This window comes from Silurus meridionalis, chromosome 17 (assembly GCF_014805685.1).
Source record: "Silurus meridionalis isolate SWU-2019-XX chromosome 17, ASM1480568v1, whole genome shotgun sequence".
Taxonomy (NCBI): domain Eukaryota; kingdom Metazoa; phylum Chordata; class Actinopteri; order Siluriformes; family Siluridae; genus Silurus; species Silurus meridionalis.
Genome location: NC_060900.1, coordinates 2,633,207 through 2,651,813, shown reverse-complemented (window position 1 = coordinate 2,651,813; position 18,607 = coordinate 2,633,207). Strand labels below are relative to the sequence as shown.

General features: G+C 42.4%; 1 protein-coding gene across 2 annotated transcripts; it reads right to left on the bottom strand.

The window, feature by feature from the left end:
* Positions 1 to 374: 374 nt before the first annotated feature.
* Positions 375 to 14,797, bottom strand: rflna (refilin A). 2 transcript variants are annotated; one of them, XM_046872048.1, is made up of 4 exons: positions 14,602 to 14,797; positions 10,139 to 10,514; positions 3,702 to 3,811; positions 375 to 2,970 (listed from the first exon to the last, which is right to left on the bottom strand). In XM_046872048.1, the coding sequence occupies exons 2-4, from the start codon at positions 10,349 to 10,351 to the stop codon at positions 2,634 to 2,636; spliced, it is 660 nt and encodes a 219-aa protein (XP_046728004.1). In that variant the 5' UTR covers positions 10,352 to 10,514; positions 14,602 to 14,797; the 3' UTR covers positions 375 to 2,633. The 2 variants fall into 2 exon arrangements, with proteins under 2 accessions (XP_046728004.1, XP_046728003.1); XM_046872047.1 differs by lacking the exon at positions 14,602 to 14,797 and adding an exon at positions 12,629 to 13,049.
* Positions 14,798 to 18,607: the final 3,810 nt, after the last annotated feature.

Below are 18,607 nucleotides of genomic sequence, written 5' to 3'. Positions count from 1 at the left end.
TTCAACCAGGAGACCCGAATCTGTTCCGGCATGACGATACCCCTGTGCACAAAGCCAGAAGATCTCCATGAAGATCTGCATTACATGGGTTGGAGTGGAAGATCTCCTGCTATAGCGCTCCAGTCTTATTGAACTAACAAATGTGAATGCTGTCTGCTCCCCAGGTCTCTTCACCTCACCTACATCAGAACGAACACCCTTGTCCCTGAATGAGCAAAAAAATCTAGTGGAACATCTTCCAGAAAGAGTGGAGCTCATTACTACAGTTCTCATTTCTCTGTTTATCCTGAAGTTAGAACATTGGATTTGTTTTGGATTTGTTTGCCTGTTGGTCCTTGTGTTTCGTGACAATCACACAATCCACATTTTTTTAATTTGTTTATTAAAGATATACACCATGTCTTTAAATTATTTTCAAAATTCTCGCCCCAGAACAAAAAAGAAAAAAGATTGAATCTTGGGAATACAAAAATATAAAGAGAATCATTAAGTGCTGTATGCAACATATACATCATCAATACAGGAAGTATTTTACAGGAAATCATCGACGATCAGATAGATCCGAGAAACGTGTCAATCCGCTCAGTGTCCTGAATCTTCCCAACGCTTTCCGATTCCCTTTCATGCCTACTTGACTTTGTCCCTCGCTACATTTTCCATTTCGAACGAGGACACGTGTAAAATTTGCGCCTCGTCTTTCCATCGTCTCCTAAACCTCTCACCCTGTTCGCCTTCGTCTCACGTTACGTTAACATGCGAATCCTGCTGGATCGACGGCCGGTTTCACGTCGGACATCCGTCCCTGCTTTAGCCTCACGTACGTAATGAGGTCCTTCTCACCGCCGTCTTAGACACCGAATATAAACGTTTTCGAAATAAACAAAAAATATCTGGCTTAAGAACAAAAAGACGTCATCGAGCAGATTCTGATTGAGGTAAGAAAAAAATATACAAATTGAAAAGATTTAGAATTTAGTATTTACGATCCAGATGTTTGTCCGAGTTTCTTACTGTCCCTCAATGTCCCTTACTGTCCCTCACTGTCCATCACTGTCCTCCTGCATAATGTTTATCAGGCTATATATCAGAGAACCTTGTCAGATGGGTGTTTTCCTGAGTATAAGACACAAAGTCTGAATACTTTTGATACAGTATTACAGCTAGTTTTGATTTAAAATCCAGAAAAAAATGATTAAATAAATATAATTTGTGTACCGACTAGAAATCTCACGAATGCACAAATCCCATACGATCCATGAGTAAGCACTAGGGGGCGTCCTCACGTTTCGTGTCTTTTCCCCTTTCGGTGAATCGCTTGTCCTGCTGGGTGTTTTATTTGCTTTTGTTTAGCGAAAAATAATAAAAAATAATAAGATTAATGCTACAGTGAGAATATCAACAATACAAAAACAAATTTTGGGAAGCCTCCAGCCATATGCTGGAAAATCGTCATATCGGGCTTCTTCGATCTTTTGGATGCGCACAAAAGTACACGAAATTTTCCCTTCACTTGAACTCGGAGACCAAATCCTGCTCCAGCATGACGATGCCCTTGTGCACAAAGCAAACGCCATCAAGGAGTGGAAGATCCCCTACTATAGAGCTCCAAACCTATTGAACACCTTTGGGCTGAATTTTCTCATGCTGACTGCACCCCAGGCCTCGTCAACTCACCTACATCAGTAACACCCTTGTGCCTGAATGAACGCAAATCTAGAACACGACAAAATCTAGAACGTCTTCCCTGAAAAGTGGAGGTTATTAACAGTAAATGGATTCGTGTACAATGAGATGTTCAAAAAAACGCAACTTTTCTCCATAGAGTTTGTATGTTGGCTCTTTTCTGTAGCAGAAACCTACAGGAATTTATTGATTTATTTTCAACATGTCTTATAGTCAGGAAAAACGCAGCACCTGTGGTAATCCGTTTTTAGTGCTTTAATGATCTGGCTGGAGTGTTAGTAATATGTAAACATCTGGGCTGGACTGAGCTTTCAGACTTCCGTCCTGGAAAAAAAAATCGATGTTATTTCTGGACTCGCGATCGTTCTGCCGGATTATCAACCGCAGGTCCTGAGCGGGAAAAGAAAGAAAAAATCGTTTTGCTTCAAAGCCACGTTCTTGGCCCCGGTTCTAATAACCGGTGTGCTAAACTTCCACGTCCTCCCTCGTATTCTGAACTGTATAAAAAACATTGGTCCGATCTTTCAAGTGCTGCTACGCCGCCCTCGGCTCAGCGCAAAACGCTGCGACGAAAAACAAAAAAGAAAATCGTAGCAAAAGTGCAATCAAGCGTTTATACAAATGGCTGAATGTTGCTCTGTTTCTGGCATGATTTTTTTTCCCCCTTTGTATTCCAGTTTTGAGGATTTTTACAGCATTGATTTATTAAATCATATCCTTGATAGCAGATTGTAAGGGCGAGAACGAGTAAAGGGACAAAAGAACGACAGGTTTAACCCTTTAACCCACCTCCATTCTCCACTCACGCAATATATATAGACCAGAGACCAAAATCAACGTCTCTCTCTCTCTTTGTCTCATGTCCTTCCCTCTATCTGTGATCATCCAAGTCCGTTTCCTGCGATAGCGATGGTACAGGAGTGTGTCTCTGAGTCGTATTGGAGCTCGTCTTACAGCTCCTCGGTGTAGATGATGCAGGGACTGACGTCCTCGCTGGGCTCCAGCCTCACCGTGGACACGAACCTGCGGCGCCCGGCAGCGTTGGCGTTGTAGTTCAGCGTGGTGCGGTAGGTGTTGCGGGCGTGTTTGGGGTACACGATGGCCGTGCTCTGGTGGCGGACGGGTCGGTGCCGTGGCAGGAAGTGAACCTCTGACTTGTAGCTGCGCCACGTGTGGTTCTGCAGCGCCACCACCGTCTCGCTGTAGGAGGTTACCGTGGGGACCCGTGCGCAGTGGACCTCGTCGCGGTAATGCCGGTGCGAGTCGTACTTCACCTCCGAGCTGAACCTGAACACACAACGTTTTATTACGATCTTTTATATCAATAACGTCTGAATTAACAGTAAAACCTTAGCTACTGTATGGACAAAGGTTTGTGGACACCTGACCATTGGTATGTATACTGTATATATCCGTGTATCCATTCCACATCTAGTCTCCATAAAATCTGCTGGAACATCTTCCCAGAAGAATGAAGGTTCTTACAACAAATGGGAACGAAATGTGGAATTTGAGGCTCAAAAAACAGTCACATACCAGTGCTCAGGTGTCCACAAACTTTTGTTATGAATTTATTTGTTTAGTTCTGAAGCGTTTTTCATAGTCAGGAAAAAGGCCAGACACTGGGATGATGTTGGTATGTTGGAGGGAGGTGAAGGCTTAGTGGTTAAGATGTTGAAATTCCGATCAATAAGGTTGTGAGTTCAAATCCCAGTACCATCACTGCTGACTTGTGGATTAAAAATGTCATGTGAAGGTTTATATATTTATTTCAAACTTGTCGTAAAAATTATAAAAAAATCACGCCGTGTGAAGAGGTTCGGACCGATTTCAGAAAGATTCTTCAAATAGATCGACATTTCCTGTGAAAAAAAACAACATATTCCTGAATAATAAGGCTGATCTAAGCAGCAGATGGAGGGAAAGCAGTTCTGAGTAGAGACTCGGATTCTGACTTCTGGCAGAAATCGTTAGTGTGCTGTCTGTGTGTGTGTGTGTGTGTGTGTGTGTGTGTTTACCTCATCTCTGTGGTGGGTCTGGGATTCACTTCGATGCTTTCGCCAAACACCACGGGGTGCATGCGCGACGTGACGTCTGCACCCTGAGAGTTCAGCAGCAGGTACGGAAGCTGCACGCACAAGAAGTGGAAGAGTCGCGTTAGTATGCTGCATCACCTCCACCAGTCTTTCACTTGTTGTAGCTCAAAGGTTAAGATGTTAGACTTCTGATCAGAAGGTTCTAAGTACAAATCCCACCACCACCAGTCTGCTACTGCTGGGCCCCTAAACAAGACCCGATAATTGTAAGTTGCTCAGGATAAGAGCATCTGCTAAATACCGTAAATGTAACAGTGCTGACTGGAAGCGTTTATGGTGGTCGGTTTTAGTGGTTAAAGTATTGGCACTGAAGGTCATGAGTTCAAATCCCACCCTAATCAAACTACCACTGTTGGGCCCCTGATCAACGCTCTTAACCCCATCGCTGCTCAGTTGTATGAGTGAGATAAAGTCGCTCTCCATAAGTGCCATAAATGTAAACGAACAGAAGGAACGTTGTTGTTTTGTTCTCTTGTTTTGCAGTTGTAGTTCATCAGGAATTTGATCCCACAGGATGCAACAAGTGGTAGCTCAGGGGCTAATATGCTGTAGTTCAAATTCCAGCGTGGCCAAGCTGCCACTGTTGGGCCCTTAAGCAAGGCCCTTAACCAACACCTCTTCAATGTATTAGTGAGATAATTCTAAGTGCTGTTTTAACAACGGTCATTTTCTCAAAGCAGCTCTACACGGAAGAAGAATGTATACGTTTGCTCGAGGCGGCATACAGAGGCGGCATACAGAAGAAACCTTGAGAGGAACCAGACTCGGGGAGTTTTTTCTCGCCACAGTCGCCACTGAGGAACCAGACTCTCAAGAAGGACTCTCAAGAAGGAAAGAAGGGAACCTCCTCCTCCTCCTTAACACCGAATGTCCATTCATTACAGTTCCATCATAGTTGAGGTGTTCGGTGATCAACGTTTTTTTGAGCCATTGTGGAAGACTGCTGATAGTAATTACATGGCAAAAAGATTCATGCTCGAGATTTGAATTGCATCCTGGTGAATTCGCTTGAAAAAAAAATGTTTTGTGGTAAAATCAACCTGCCCAAATGAAGATCCGGTGACGTTCAGCTACAATTTGTAGAACAGCGTCTTGAAAAACATCATGTACAGTCCGTGTGTGAAGCAGTGTGAACCTGCAACATCCATCATCCATATGTGGTTCTTCCCCAAACAAAATTAGGAGGAACATGATTGTATAGGACAAGCTAGGCGATACAAACGTGAAACGTGACATAAATCCAGCTCCATGAAGATCTGCTGAGTTGGAGTGGAAGATCTCCTGCTCGAAAGCTCTGACCCTCATCCTCATTGAATAGAAATGAAAGTGAACGCTGACTTCACCCCAGGCCTCCTCACCTCACCTACATCACTACCTCACTTCACCAACACCCTACTAGCTGAATGAATCTCCACAAACCTCCACAAAAATCTAGTGGGACATCTTCCCTGAAGATGTGAAAGTTATTCTAACGGTGAAATTCTTGTACGGTTTGCTGTTTTGGAGATACCGATGTCTCGTATTGACGTTCTCCGCTCGTAGGCGTTATCGCCATGTCGTGCGCTACGCTGCCTTCCTTTCTCAAAAAGGCAATGCCCTGCACCTTTCAGAAAAACAAATGGAAATGACTCAGGCTCAAGATCAATGGGTGTCTTTGTGAAAGCGAGCCCACGCCGTGCACAACCGACCGACGGCCGAGTCAACTTACTGTGGGTTCCACACATCTGTTTGCTATCTCTGTCTCAGTGGATTTTAGATTAGGGCCTTTCCACAATGGCAGCCCTAACACACACACACACACACATCAGAGAGAAAAAAAGCCTCATTGGAGATTAGTGTGTGTGCTTGGCTTTGTGCTGCTTAAGGAATCTTTCCTGATCATCGTGGCTCTACAAATGAATTGCACATGTAACAAAGAGTCATATGTTATAATGTGGATGTTATTCTGAGCGCTGCAGGGACACGGTTCCAGGAGGGAGATGGAACAAAGCCGAGAGATCCTCTTTGTCAGCAAAGACACTCAGGATAAACCGTTTCTCACAATCCGAAAGTCACTTTAAACGTTCACCCTGTAGATGTAGAAGTATTTGGACACCTGACCAGACTGTTGCTACATAAACGCAGGCCCGCCGTTGTATAGAACAGGAGGTCGACCGTGAATTTGTCTGACAACATTAGCTGGGTTGGATCGTACTTGCCGATACCCGATTATTCAACCGATAGTTTTGGATACTGGATAAAAAAGAACAAACAAACATAACACTCCAAACCATGTAAAATAGTACTGAACTTTATTTAAAAATAATAATAAATAAATATGAATATATTCATTAATAAACGTAATTATATAATGAATAAATTATAAATAATAAATATAATACAGCGCTCTCCATGCGGCACGCAGTCCCGCGTGTAAAAATAAACAGCACGTGGCATCAGTGACTCGCCCCTCTAGAGGTCGCTCTCGTAATGACAGCAGACCGGAAAAACTACTGATATAGATTTTTGCCGATAGTTTAAACGATCAATCGGTGCTGATTAAATCGCCGACCTTTCTGCACAAAACCCCGACCTCCTCAACCCTACTAAACACCTCACCTCTCGGATAAACCAGAACTGGAGCCTCACAGACAAACATCCGAATGAGAGAGTAGCTAAAACACAAATCCCCACCGCTACACTCCAAAACCTAGTGGAGGGTCTTACAAGAGTGAAGCTTATTATATGGAGAGGTTACAGTATTTCAATGGTTAAGGCTCTGGGTCCGTGATCAGAAGGTTCCACTGCCACTCCTGGGGCCCTTGAGCAAGGCCCTTAGCTTTCGTTGCTTCAGGGCTGCTAAATCTTGTCTGACCCCAGCTTCTTAACAATGCTGGAATCTGTGAAGAAAGAATTTCACTGTGCTGTTTTTTACATGCGACAAAAATAAAGCAACAGCAAAGAGACATGAAATCTGGAAACATATATTTAATAAGCACAAATGATCTAGGGTTCACACACTTTCGACTATATTGCATCAATTTTCAGAAGAATAAAGTGCACAGGGAGAGCTCAGAGTCTGATTTGAAAAAAACAAAACAAAAAAACAACATAAATTGGTTTTATTGCATCAGAAAATGGAAGAGCCTATCAGGTTTCAATATGCAAATGAAGGCCAGCATAATGTAGTGCTTGAGGGGGGTGTTTCAAATTTGCGTATTCAAACATCTGGATTTCCCTGAGGCATCAGTTCGCTAAATATTCATCAGATATGTAAAAAAAAAAACCCCAGAATCAGATCTTTTGTGATGGTCGACAGAGCAGCTCCTGAACTTAAGAAGCTTTTCTCGTCCGAGGTTGTTCAAGAATCCAGCGGTGGCCACCTTTTAATTATGAACCATGCGACTGTTTAAAAGGTTGTAAAACCTACGCGGAACATAAAAGTTAATTCTATACTACAACAGAAATAAGGCTGCCATCACGTGTAATTAGAAGGAATTGTACTCGGGCGGATTTGCAGTGCAGCAGCTGTGACAGCGACAGCGACAGCAGCTTTACTTTCTCCTCTCAAGCTCAAGCACAAAGTCAACTCAATGACAGCCTCCGCTGTTTATTAACTCCGATGAACACACGCTCGCTCGGCGGGGTGAAAGTCCAATTATGCAACGGGTTTGCAAACAGCCCCTGGTAGCTCCAGAGCTCCGAAATAGACCGGGGAAGATTGTACTTGGCTAGCATTAGCAAACAACTCCAAAATAGACCTGCAGCCATGTGTGTGTGTGTGTGTGTGTGTGTGTGTGTGTGTGTGTGTGTGTGTGTGTGTGTGTGTGTGTGTGTGTGTGTGTGTGAGCCAGAGGGAAAAAAATACCAAAATAAAATAAAGCCTTCATAAAGCAGGCATGTGCACGTTGTCCTGTTCAGCTAGAACATGCCATGTGCAGCAAACAACGATGCCTTTGTTGTGCCTTTCGGTTTCCTCTTCTGCGTTTATTCGATCCTAATAAACAGTATTGCAGTATTTGTATAATGAGTATAGCAGTATAATGGCTTGGTGCACATTGAACAGCTGTGGGTCTCAGGTGAAAGGAAAATGTCATGTCATGTTACAGCATCCAGAGACGTCCTACACAATCGTGTGCCTCTGACTTTGCGGTAACAGTTTGGTGAGGAACCACATCGGGCTGGAAGAGTCGGGATTATATAAGTGTTTCCTTCAAGTTTTGTGCGAAATCTGATGTCTCTTTTCATCTTTTTATTTATGCACACCGCTCCTCACAGACACTCAGCTGCCATTAGTGGTACGGAAAGATGATGTAACGCAGACTTCCATTTCTCTCCTGTTTGCTGAGACGAAAAGACGGCAAATTTGAAAATATGAAAACGGTCCGTATTGTTATTTGCTCTCGGCGTGCAGCAGCAGGCCGTTCGGGGCAGTCAAGCGAACAGGGGGGAGAACCTCCTCCAGGGTGTTTGATTCCTGCGCAAGCCGTTAGAGCACCGAAAATCTTCAGGCAAGTGCGAGCATGCATGTGGAGCTGGAGGAGAAAAAAAGTCACTCGTTTTTTTTTTACGGGATTTAATTCCTGAATGGAGACAAAAAAAAAAGCGTTCGCAACACGGTCGATGCCTGTACAGGTTCCCTCCGTCATGCGGGACTTCGGAATCATAAAGACGTGAAGAAACACTGATTGCTTTGTGACTCGTGGATTCCTGACATGCTGATGTACGGAGGAGAGGAACAGTTACTGACTTGATGCGCTGCGTGATAGTCGCCCGGAGCTTCAGCTTGAACAGGTTTGCTTGTAAAGACAGTGAATGAAAAGGTGATGGAGCAGAAGGTTATGAGTTCAAATCCCAGCACCACTAAGCTCTCGAGGATCAAAAGATTAAAAGTCGATTGATGTTTTTATTTAAATGCTATTCTTGCATCCTGAATGTCAATCAAACACAAATTAGAATATTACACCACGCCCTCTTTTGGCTTCTCTGTGTTTTTATTTACAAGATAAACATGAAGATTCCTGCCTAACGATTAAACCTGGTGACTGAAGGGAGGTCCAGAGGTCCAGGATTAGTTGTGAATGGCTCCTAGCTGCAGCCTGTTAGCTTAGGACTGTGTAACCTTTTCAGGGGGCAGAAATTAGAGCTGGGGGAACGCCAATCAGCGCGTGCCCTTACACACTGTAACGTGAGCAGCCCAGCAACACTACTAAAGGGTATGAAGGGGGGGGTTGCTTTGCTCTCCAAGTATACGTGTGCCTACACGACATAAACCAAAGACATGGGAAAGAAGGGTTTAAGCTAAAGACCTCCTGAGACAACATTAGTTTTCTGTGGTTATTTCCCCTCCGCGGCCTTTTACTCATTCCTCGACTGCTTATGTCAGATCTTTCATAGCGTTATGACTTAATGTTTTTATGGCATCGCATGCGTACGTGACTTTAGAAACAAGGTGTTCACTGGTTGGGTGTGTTATTGTGTGTTTTTTTTATCAGATCATATCCCGAGATTCAGTGCAGTTCACTTCTGCCATCTTATCTTTCCTTCTTTCAAACGTTCGGACGTCTCCAGCCGCATGAGTCACGGTTTTCTTTTCCATTTGAGTTTTGTTTTGATCGCAAAATCTGATCCTCACGAACAAGGTTTTAGACGCGGAGATCTTAGTGTTTGCAGGAGCCCCGGTTCGAAGAATGTACATGAGTTAAGAATGGCACGTGCTCAGGAAGCACTTCGAGGCTGCAGGGAATGTTTGAATTGGAAGGACTTGACTCGGCATCAATCATCTACACGGGGAGCAGTAAATATTTGCAGAGCTTCTGGGTTTGCGTTAAAAAGATTTGGATTTGTGACTGTTCCACAAGTATCTGGACTTATTGACAATGGGGGAAGGAATCAAGAACTTCAACCTAGTTGAAAACCATGCGACTGGGGTCTCGAAAACTACGTGGGAGAAAACCAGAAAGCACAAAACACTGAAGAAGCGTTGAGAAGAATCTAAATGAATAAATCCAGACTGTGTGCTGGTTGTTATAATAACTGCACAGTTCTATAAAGTTTGGATCTGGTTCACGCTATCATCCAATTAGCATCACCGAATCGGACCAATCGTGTGCATCTTTAAGGTTTTGTATGTATGTGTACTTGGAATCCTCGTGACCTCAAAGCTCTCAGCTTCTAGTTTCCAGCCACCACACTAACAATGCTGAGTGTGGAGGTGTCTAATTCAAGGTGGGCTTTTCCCCTAATGTGTTTCCAGTGTTCCCAGTAAAGGCTCTAGATTGACTACTGTCTATGCCAAAAACATTATTTGGCACTGATTACTGAAGATCTAGTAGGTCATACTTCATCTATTGTCTATTTATTGAAGGGTTTCTACTCACCAGCTTGCCTTCTCGGCCCTCCTTCCTCCAGTACATTCCTCCATGGTGGTCGGAGGCGATGGGAGTGCGAGGCTCCGTGGACGATGGTGAGAGTGGGCAGAAGGGTGGGCTCGGGCTCGGTGGAAGCCCTGAGTCAGGACTGTCTAGGAGTCCCTCACGGCTCTTTCCCTTCAGACTCTCCTCCATGGCCTGCAAGTGTAGGTGGCCCACCATTTCCGCAAGACTAACAAATTTCTGAGCTGGTGTGTGTGTGTGGGGGGGGGGTTTAAACTAAAAACTATTTATTTAGAATATTTAAGAATAAAATTCCAATAGGTTAAGGCAAATTATTTAGTCCTGGTCCATAGGAAAATCCCATCTCAGTCCCAAGCGGTCTCTGTAAAGAAAATACATTTTAAATTAAACAAACAACAAAACAACTTTTATACTAAATATATAATAAATATATTAGCAAATGGAAAGTAAATAACCAGAAGAGAATCCAAATCATCTCAATCATTGCACGCTCTGTACAACTTTCGCAAATTCAGGGATTTTGTAGGAGTCATTTGTATAATAAACCAATTAATGTTAATTAATGATAATCGGTTTTATTTGTAGGTTGAACCCTCAGTGATTCACCGAAACAGAAACAGCTGTGTAGGAGCTTCAAACTGGGTGAGGAGCCAAACTCTGCTACTAAGGTCAGGTTGTGAAAGACATGGTCATGTCACAGATTCTACACTGTGTCGAGAATGAGCAACAAGGTGGTTCTACTGCATCATGAAGGTCTCTCTCCCATGCAAAGCTCTCCAAAGCAGACTAGGGTTTCAAGATGTGCTCTTCAAACTATGTGGATGAAAAACAAAGCATTGTTGACGGAGTGCGGTGGTCACCCAAGGAAACTTAATTTAGAGGATGAAAGACATGTCCTGCTCACTTCGATTGAAAATCAGAAGATGTCCAAAAGTGCAGTCAGCAAAGAACTGGTGGAAACCAGTGGGATGCAGATACACCCAGAGAAGTCTAACCAGAAGTGGTCTTCATGGAACAATTGTCCTCTGTCAGAGAAACAAAGCTACGAGTTTCAACTTTGCATAAAAACATATGCAAACTGAGGAGCAGGTGCTCTGGACTGATGTGTCCAATTATCTGAACTATTCGGCTGTAGCAGGAGGCAAGTTGTTTGCTGAAGGTCTGGAGAGCGGTACAATAACCAGTGTCTCCAGGCAACAGTGAAGAATAGTGAATGTATCCTGCAAGTTTGGAGCTGCGTTTCTGCAAATGGAGCTGGAGATATGGTGTCCGTAACGCTGAGAAACACAGGCAGATACTTCATCATGCAACACCATCAGGAAGGCATCTAATTGTCCTCAAACGTATTCTGCAGCAGGACAACGACCCCAAACATACAGCCAACGTCATTAAGAACTATCTTCGGTGTAGAGAAGAACAAGAAGCCCTGGAGGTCATAGTTTTGGCTCCACAGTATCCCGATTCTGTCTGGGATTATTTGTAAAGACAGACGGTTTTGAGGACCCTACATCCACAGAAGATCTGGGATTAGTTCTGCAAGATGTTTGGAACAACCTCCCTGCCAGGATACTTAAAAAAAAATATTGCAATGGTACCTAGAAGAACTGATGCTGTTTTGCAGGCTGAGGGTGGTCACACCAAATACTGATGTGATGTGGATTTCTCTTCTGTTCGTTACGTTCCATTTTATTGATTGATAAAAATAAACAATTAACACTTTTATTTATGAAAAGATTCTTAATTTGAAGCATTTTTTCACAACTTCCTGAAACTTTTGCACAATCGATCTATCCATCGATCTATCAATCTATCTAAATAGCATGTGAAAGCAATCTTTTGATAGATAGATAGATAGATAGATAGATAGATAGATAGATAGATAGATAGATAGATAGATAGATTAAAAACTTGCATACCACAAATACAAAGCCTTCACATGCTCATTAAGGTTGACGGTTAATCACTATAATTCATGTGCATGTAAAAAAAAATTAAGTAAAAAAAAATAAGTAAATAAACAACAACAACAATAGTAATAAGTTATACGTAATAATAGTAATTGGTGTTAATATTTAACTTCAGCGAGGTTATTGAACATCTTTTTAAAAAAGAATTTGTGTATTTAGTAAGTTTTCATTTAGTTTTTTTCATTTGTCTGTTCCTGTTGGACGATATCCAGGCAGGTAGTATCGTGGTATTTGGTATCGAAGGAACGCGTTAGCGGTTATTTCGCACCAGCTGTTAGAAACCAGCGCTGGATTTGTACAAGTGTCGAGTTTCGCTGTTGTGAAAGTTTTTATAATATAATGTTGTTTATAATGTTGTTAAAGTTTTTTTTATAGTACACTTTTAGTAAGTGTGCGATCCGATCTAATGTACATTGGGTTTATTTGTAGAAAAAATATGCAAATTGGTGATTATTATAATTAGAAATAATTCGATTGAAGTGAAGAGTGACTGCGGCAGATGTTTTACCTTTCAGTGGGAAATCGATCGATCTCCGGTCTCATATCAAGTGATCAGATCAGATCAGATCAGATCAGATCAGATGAAAAGAATTAAATCCTAACCCGAAATAAAGCTCCAGTGAAATCAGGTTCTTCTCGCTGGTAATATCCGACTTCTCCTCCAACACCTGGAGAGCTGATTGTATCGATATTCCTGTGTGTGTGTGTGTGTGTGTGTGTGTGTGTGTGTGTCCGCTCCTGTACACTGACTCCAGTCTGACTCTCTGTGCGTGTGTGTGTGTGTGTGTGTGTGTTGGCTCCACACTGCGTATTTTCTCTCTAGAGTGACGGGGCTGCTTTCTGCACCTGGATTTTTGACTGTAGTTCAAACCCGCAGCCGCTAGAGGGCTCCACCACCTCCATCATCTATAGAATTACAGCTTGATCCGAAACCAAGCCAAAATATTAACATAAAACACAGTGCAATATATTTCAGCGCCCTTATTTTAATATTTATATGAGTTTTGTGTACATTTGCATAATTAAACTGCTCCATGAACCTTCTCCTTATGGGTTTAGCTCAATAGCTAGGAAACAAAACCACATGCAAGTCTTGAGTTAAAAAGATAAAGAAAAGAACAAAAACTATAGGTATAAAACAGTTGTTTCAGGAAAAAGACGTTATTATATGAAGCTACTGTTATTATCATAAATAATCTCAAAAACCTTTTAGTTTACATTAAGAAGTGATGGAGGGATGATGGAGTGATTGTGGAGTGAGGATGGAATGGTGATGGACTGATGGTAGAGCGATTATAGGGTGATGGTGGAGAGGTCATAAAGCAATGATGGAATGGTTATAAAGTGAGGGTGGAGTAGTTGTGGAATGATGATAGATTGATGGTGGAGTGATTATATGGTGATGGTGGTGTGATGAACTGATGGTGGAGTGATTATAGAGTGATAGTGAAGTGATAATGGAGTGATGGTGGACTGACAGAGGAGTGATGATAGAGTGATAGTGAAGTGGTAATAAAGTGATGATGGAGAGATAGTGGACTGACGGAGGAGTGATTATAGAGTGATGGTGAAGTGATAATGGAGTGATGATGGCGGGATGGTGGACTGACAGAGGAGTGATTATAGAGTGATAGTGAAGTGATAATGGAGTGATGATGGAGTGATGATGGGCTGAGACTTCTATCTCCAGTCTTTCTGTGAGAAAGAGAGAGAGAGAGAGAGAGAGAGAGAGAGAGAGAGAGAGAGAGAGAGAGAGAGAGAGAGAGAGAGAGAGAGAGAGAACTGTACAGGAAAAGCCGGGAGTGTGTGGGTTCTTGGCGAACAAAGAGAACTGGAAGCATGCTGGAATCCAGTTTCAGTTCTTGGTTCTAGTTTACTTCGGACAATCTGTCTCTGTCTTAAATAACCCCCTTTCCATTCTTTCCTTTTCCTGTAGCCTTTGATGGTTCAGCAGTTTTCTGCTGTGATTTTGACAAATTGCCAGGTCACTTCAAAGCTTTTAGGTAAGTGTGTGTGTGTGTGTGTGTGTGTGTGTGTGTGTGTGTGTGTTCACACATGCATGGGTACACACTGTGTTATGTAGTCGGACTGAAACAGTATGATAACTTAGTATAATTTTTTATTTAACATCAATGTGTATATATATATTTTTTAAATCCTTTAAAACCATGATGATGTAAAAAAATAACTTTTCAAACTCTGGATTTTTGTGCACATGACGTTTTGATTGTGTGGCAAAATCTTATGAGAGCACCAGGGACGTACCGACACATCATGTCACGGAAGAGACATCCGCAAATGTATATTCATTATATTCATTATTCCTTTATACAACATCCAACCACAGATCATACACCTAAACACCGAAGGCGCCAACGATCACTGACGCACCACAAGTCCGCCATGTTGGACTGAATTCGATGAAACGAAAACCAGAAAACTGTGATAAAAGGAGCCGTGGGTGATACTTTTCACACGTACCTGTAAAACATCGAACGGGTGTAGCCGTCTAGATGCTGATTCCAATCTTGGATACTGTTTGGCCGAATTGGGACGCAGCAACAATGTACCCCTGGCCGTCTCAAACACTTTAACTTCGTCAACCGTTTCAGATTTTGGTGGCTGTTTGCTAACCACACGCAGATTAGCATTCGTTTGTGTTCCGCTATAAAAAAAAAACTGTGACAGATTTACTACACAGCAGCCAAAATGTCTACCGTAGCAATCTGAAAATAATTATCCAACAGAGGCTGTATTTTTGACAGTCCAAATTCTGTCTCTTATGCAACACACACACACACACACACACACACACACACACACACACACACACACACACACACACACACACACACACACATTTAATATTGTGTGTATTAATTAAACCAGTATAACCTTTTTTTTCTCGGAAATATCTCTTTACATGTTTAATGATTATAGTAATGTAGTAATATAGTGTCTTCACACACACACACACACACACACACACACACACACACACACACACACACACACACACACACACACAGATTAACACTTGCTGTTTGGATACTGTTTTCCTGCTTTACACAAAGAAACCACTGTATATAGAGTACTCTCTCTCTCTCTCTCTCTCTCTCTCTCTCTCTCACACACACACACACACACACATTTACACACACTCAACACACATTTGTGTATTTTCAGTCTTGTGCTTGCCAATGAGTTTGTGTTTGCCAAGGAGATTGCTTTGTGTGTGTGTGTGTGTGTGTGTGTGTGTGTGTGTGTGTAAGTGTGTCATTGCTATGGTGAAACAGGGTATAAAGGAGGTGGGGTCCTAGCATGCATGTATACACACACACACACACACACACACACACACACACACACACACACACACACACACATATACAAAGCAATCTGAGAATCACTCACATCCTGCTTTGCTTTTCACATCTGCTAGCACAGATAGTGTTGAACAACACACACACACACACACACACACACACACACACACACACACACACACACTGGCCTAATCCAGTTGTGTGGAGAACGATTGGAGTCTCGAAGTACATTTTGTACCACACATGATTTTTTCGTTTAATTTCAAAGCTCTTATTGGAGGGACGGCATGTCGGTCATTAAAGAACATGAGGGTGTGAAAGCGAGCATTTGGGGACGTTCCTCACATCTTCATGACATTCCGGCATATTTTGTGTGGTGCTTTTCACAGCACCTAACTATTGGGTGGAACCAACCCAGACGGTCACGTGATCATCTCTCACACACTCGTGATAATCAGCGCATGGGAAACTAAACGATTTTGCTACAATGCCTTAAGCCTGCAATTAACATGAAGAGTTTTGCATTCACCAGATGATCACCTCAACAATGATGCAACTGTAATGAATGGACATTCAGACTCAGCCAGATGAGGATGGGTTCTGTGTCTGGTTCCTTTTAAGGTTTCTTCTTTATAACATCTCAGGGAGATTTTCCTTGCCACAGTCACCAATGGCTTTCTCATAGGGGAGAAACTCACAGGGACTAATGTATGACGCTAAAATGTTTATTCCAAATCCATTTATTTCTGCTGAAATGCTGTGAGACAAAATCCATCGTTAAAAATCTTCCAATTGACTTGAATTGAATCAAATTTATTCTCACTACAATACCGATCAATGCCTTATCAAGAATATCATGTCCAATATGCAATATGTTCCACTATGATTTCTGGTTGCCTCAGAAACCTAGTATTGTAGCTCACTGGTTAAGGCTCGGGGTTGCTGCCATGCTTGGGGCCCTTGAGCAAGGCCCTTAACCCTCTGTGCTCCAGGGGCGCTGTATCATCACTGACCCCACTGTTTACTAACAGCACTGGGATATGTAAAGCAAGAATTTCACTGTGCTGTAAAGTACATTTGACACGTATAAAGCAGCTTTCTTTCTTTTGTTTCTTTCTTAGCCGGCCGTCGTATCTGAAGGGAACGATGGACAGAACCATGAAACCATGTTTGTGATTTCGAGACGTTGAGCTGTTGAGGAAATGATCAAACTCAGACTCCTGAGAAATCACTCCTGAGAAATCACTCCTGAGAAATCACTCCTGAGATATCAGGCGTTAGCATCCAAGAAGTTTTTACTCGGTTTATACAAGTGCGAATACTCAGCATTCGCTGGATTTAGTGGTCAACGCACACACACACACACACACACACACACACACACACACAGCATTGACATTTGGCCATTTTTATGAGTTTATTTTTCTCACCTCGCGGGCAGAGCGACAGAAAGGAAGAGCGAGAGAAAAAGAAAGGCTAATCTCAATGTGTCTGCTTGATGGATGAGGCTGGGACTTTCTAAATATATCCCAAACACACACACACACACACACACACACGCACACACACATTGCTGTAAGGCTGCATCTGGTTTTAATGTCTGAAGACCCTCTGCAGAGACTTTTTACACACTCTCTCTCTCTCTTTCTCTCTCTCTTTCTCTCTCTCTCTTTCCTTCTTTTATTCTCTCTCTCATTCTTTCATTCACCGTCTGTCTCTATGTCCCATTTTTTCCTCCCACTCTCTCTCTCTCTCTCTCTCTCTCTCTCTCTCTCTCTCTCTCTCTCTGAGTATACAAGCTTTTTACAAGCCTGAGGCGTTTCAGCTGTGTGTGTGTGTGTGTGTGTGTGTGTGTGTGTGTGTGTGTTGACTTGCATGTTCCTCTCTTATCCATACCAAATCTGTAATCATCTCCTCACCTGTTGCTCGCTTCCTCTGCATTGGTAATTACGCCGTCTCACTGCTTGTAACTTTGACATTATTTAGAACACTTCAAACACTGAGAACACTCAGCATGTTCTACAAATGCACTGTGAACACTCTGAGAACGCTCTGAGAACACTTTGAGAACACTCTGAGAACATTCTGAAAACACTCAGCATGCGATAAAAACGCTTTGAGAACACTGAGAACACTCTGAGAGAATGCTATTAGAACACTAAGAACACTTTGAGAACACTGAGAACACTCTGAGAACCCCCTGAAAACGCTCTAAGAAAACTCTAAAAAGCACTCTGAAAACACCCTGAGAATGCTCTGAGAACATTTGGAGAACACTCTGAAAACGCTCTAAAAACACTATGAGAACGCTCTGAGAGAATGCTATGAGAATGCACTAAAAATAAAAATGCTCTCAGAATACAAAATGAACTTCTGTGGTGCGTCATCAGGTATTTTACTACTCATCAATCTGAGAAAGTGTGTGTGTGTGTGTGTGTGTGTGTGTGTGTGTGTGTAATTAGTAACTGCTGACACTCAGCTTGAGTATGATGGTCAGACTCTGTGTTTGGTGCTGACGCATTATTTGTCTGAATCATGAAGCCACGACACACATTATCCATCTGTTATTCCACAAAAAGAGAGAGAGAAAGTCTGTGTGTGTGTGTGTGTGTGTGTGTGAGAGAGAGAGAGAAAGAGAGAGAAAGAGAGAGAGAGAGAGATCAGTGCTTTTCAGTGGAAACCTGTTTGGATCTTCCTGTTTGGATCCTTTTCTTAGTATTAAATGGAGTTGAGTAAGTGGGTGTGTTTATGTTGTGTTGTACTGTTAGTTATAAAGCACCTCTTGTCACACACACACACACACACACACACACACACACACACACATACACACACACACTTCAGCTGTGTTTGTGTAGACTAGTTCAAGTGAAGAATATTAGTGGCACTGTGCAATATCTCTCTCTATCTCTGCACTCACACTCTTTATTTCTATTCCCTCTTTCTCTCTTTCTCTCTCTCTCTCTCTCTCTCTCTCTCTCTCTCTCTCTTTTGTCGGTATTATTACAAAAGTGTAGACCACCCATAGTTACCTTGAATCTTCCACTGCAAGAGGAATTTTACCTTGTGTGTGTGTGTGTGTGTGTGTGTGTGTGTGTGTGTCAGCATGTATATTATGTGTGCATTTGCATATTTGTGTCTGTTGCATGGGAGTGAGCATG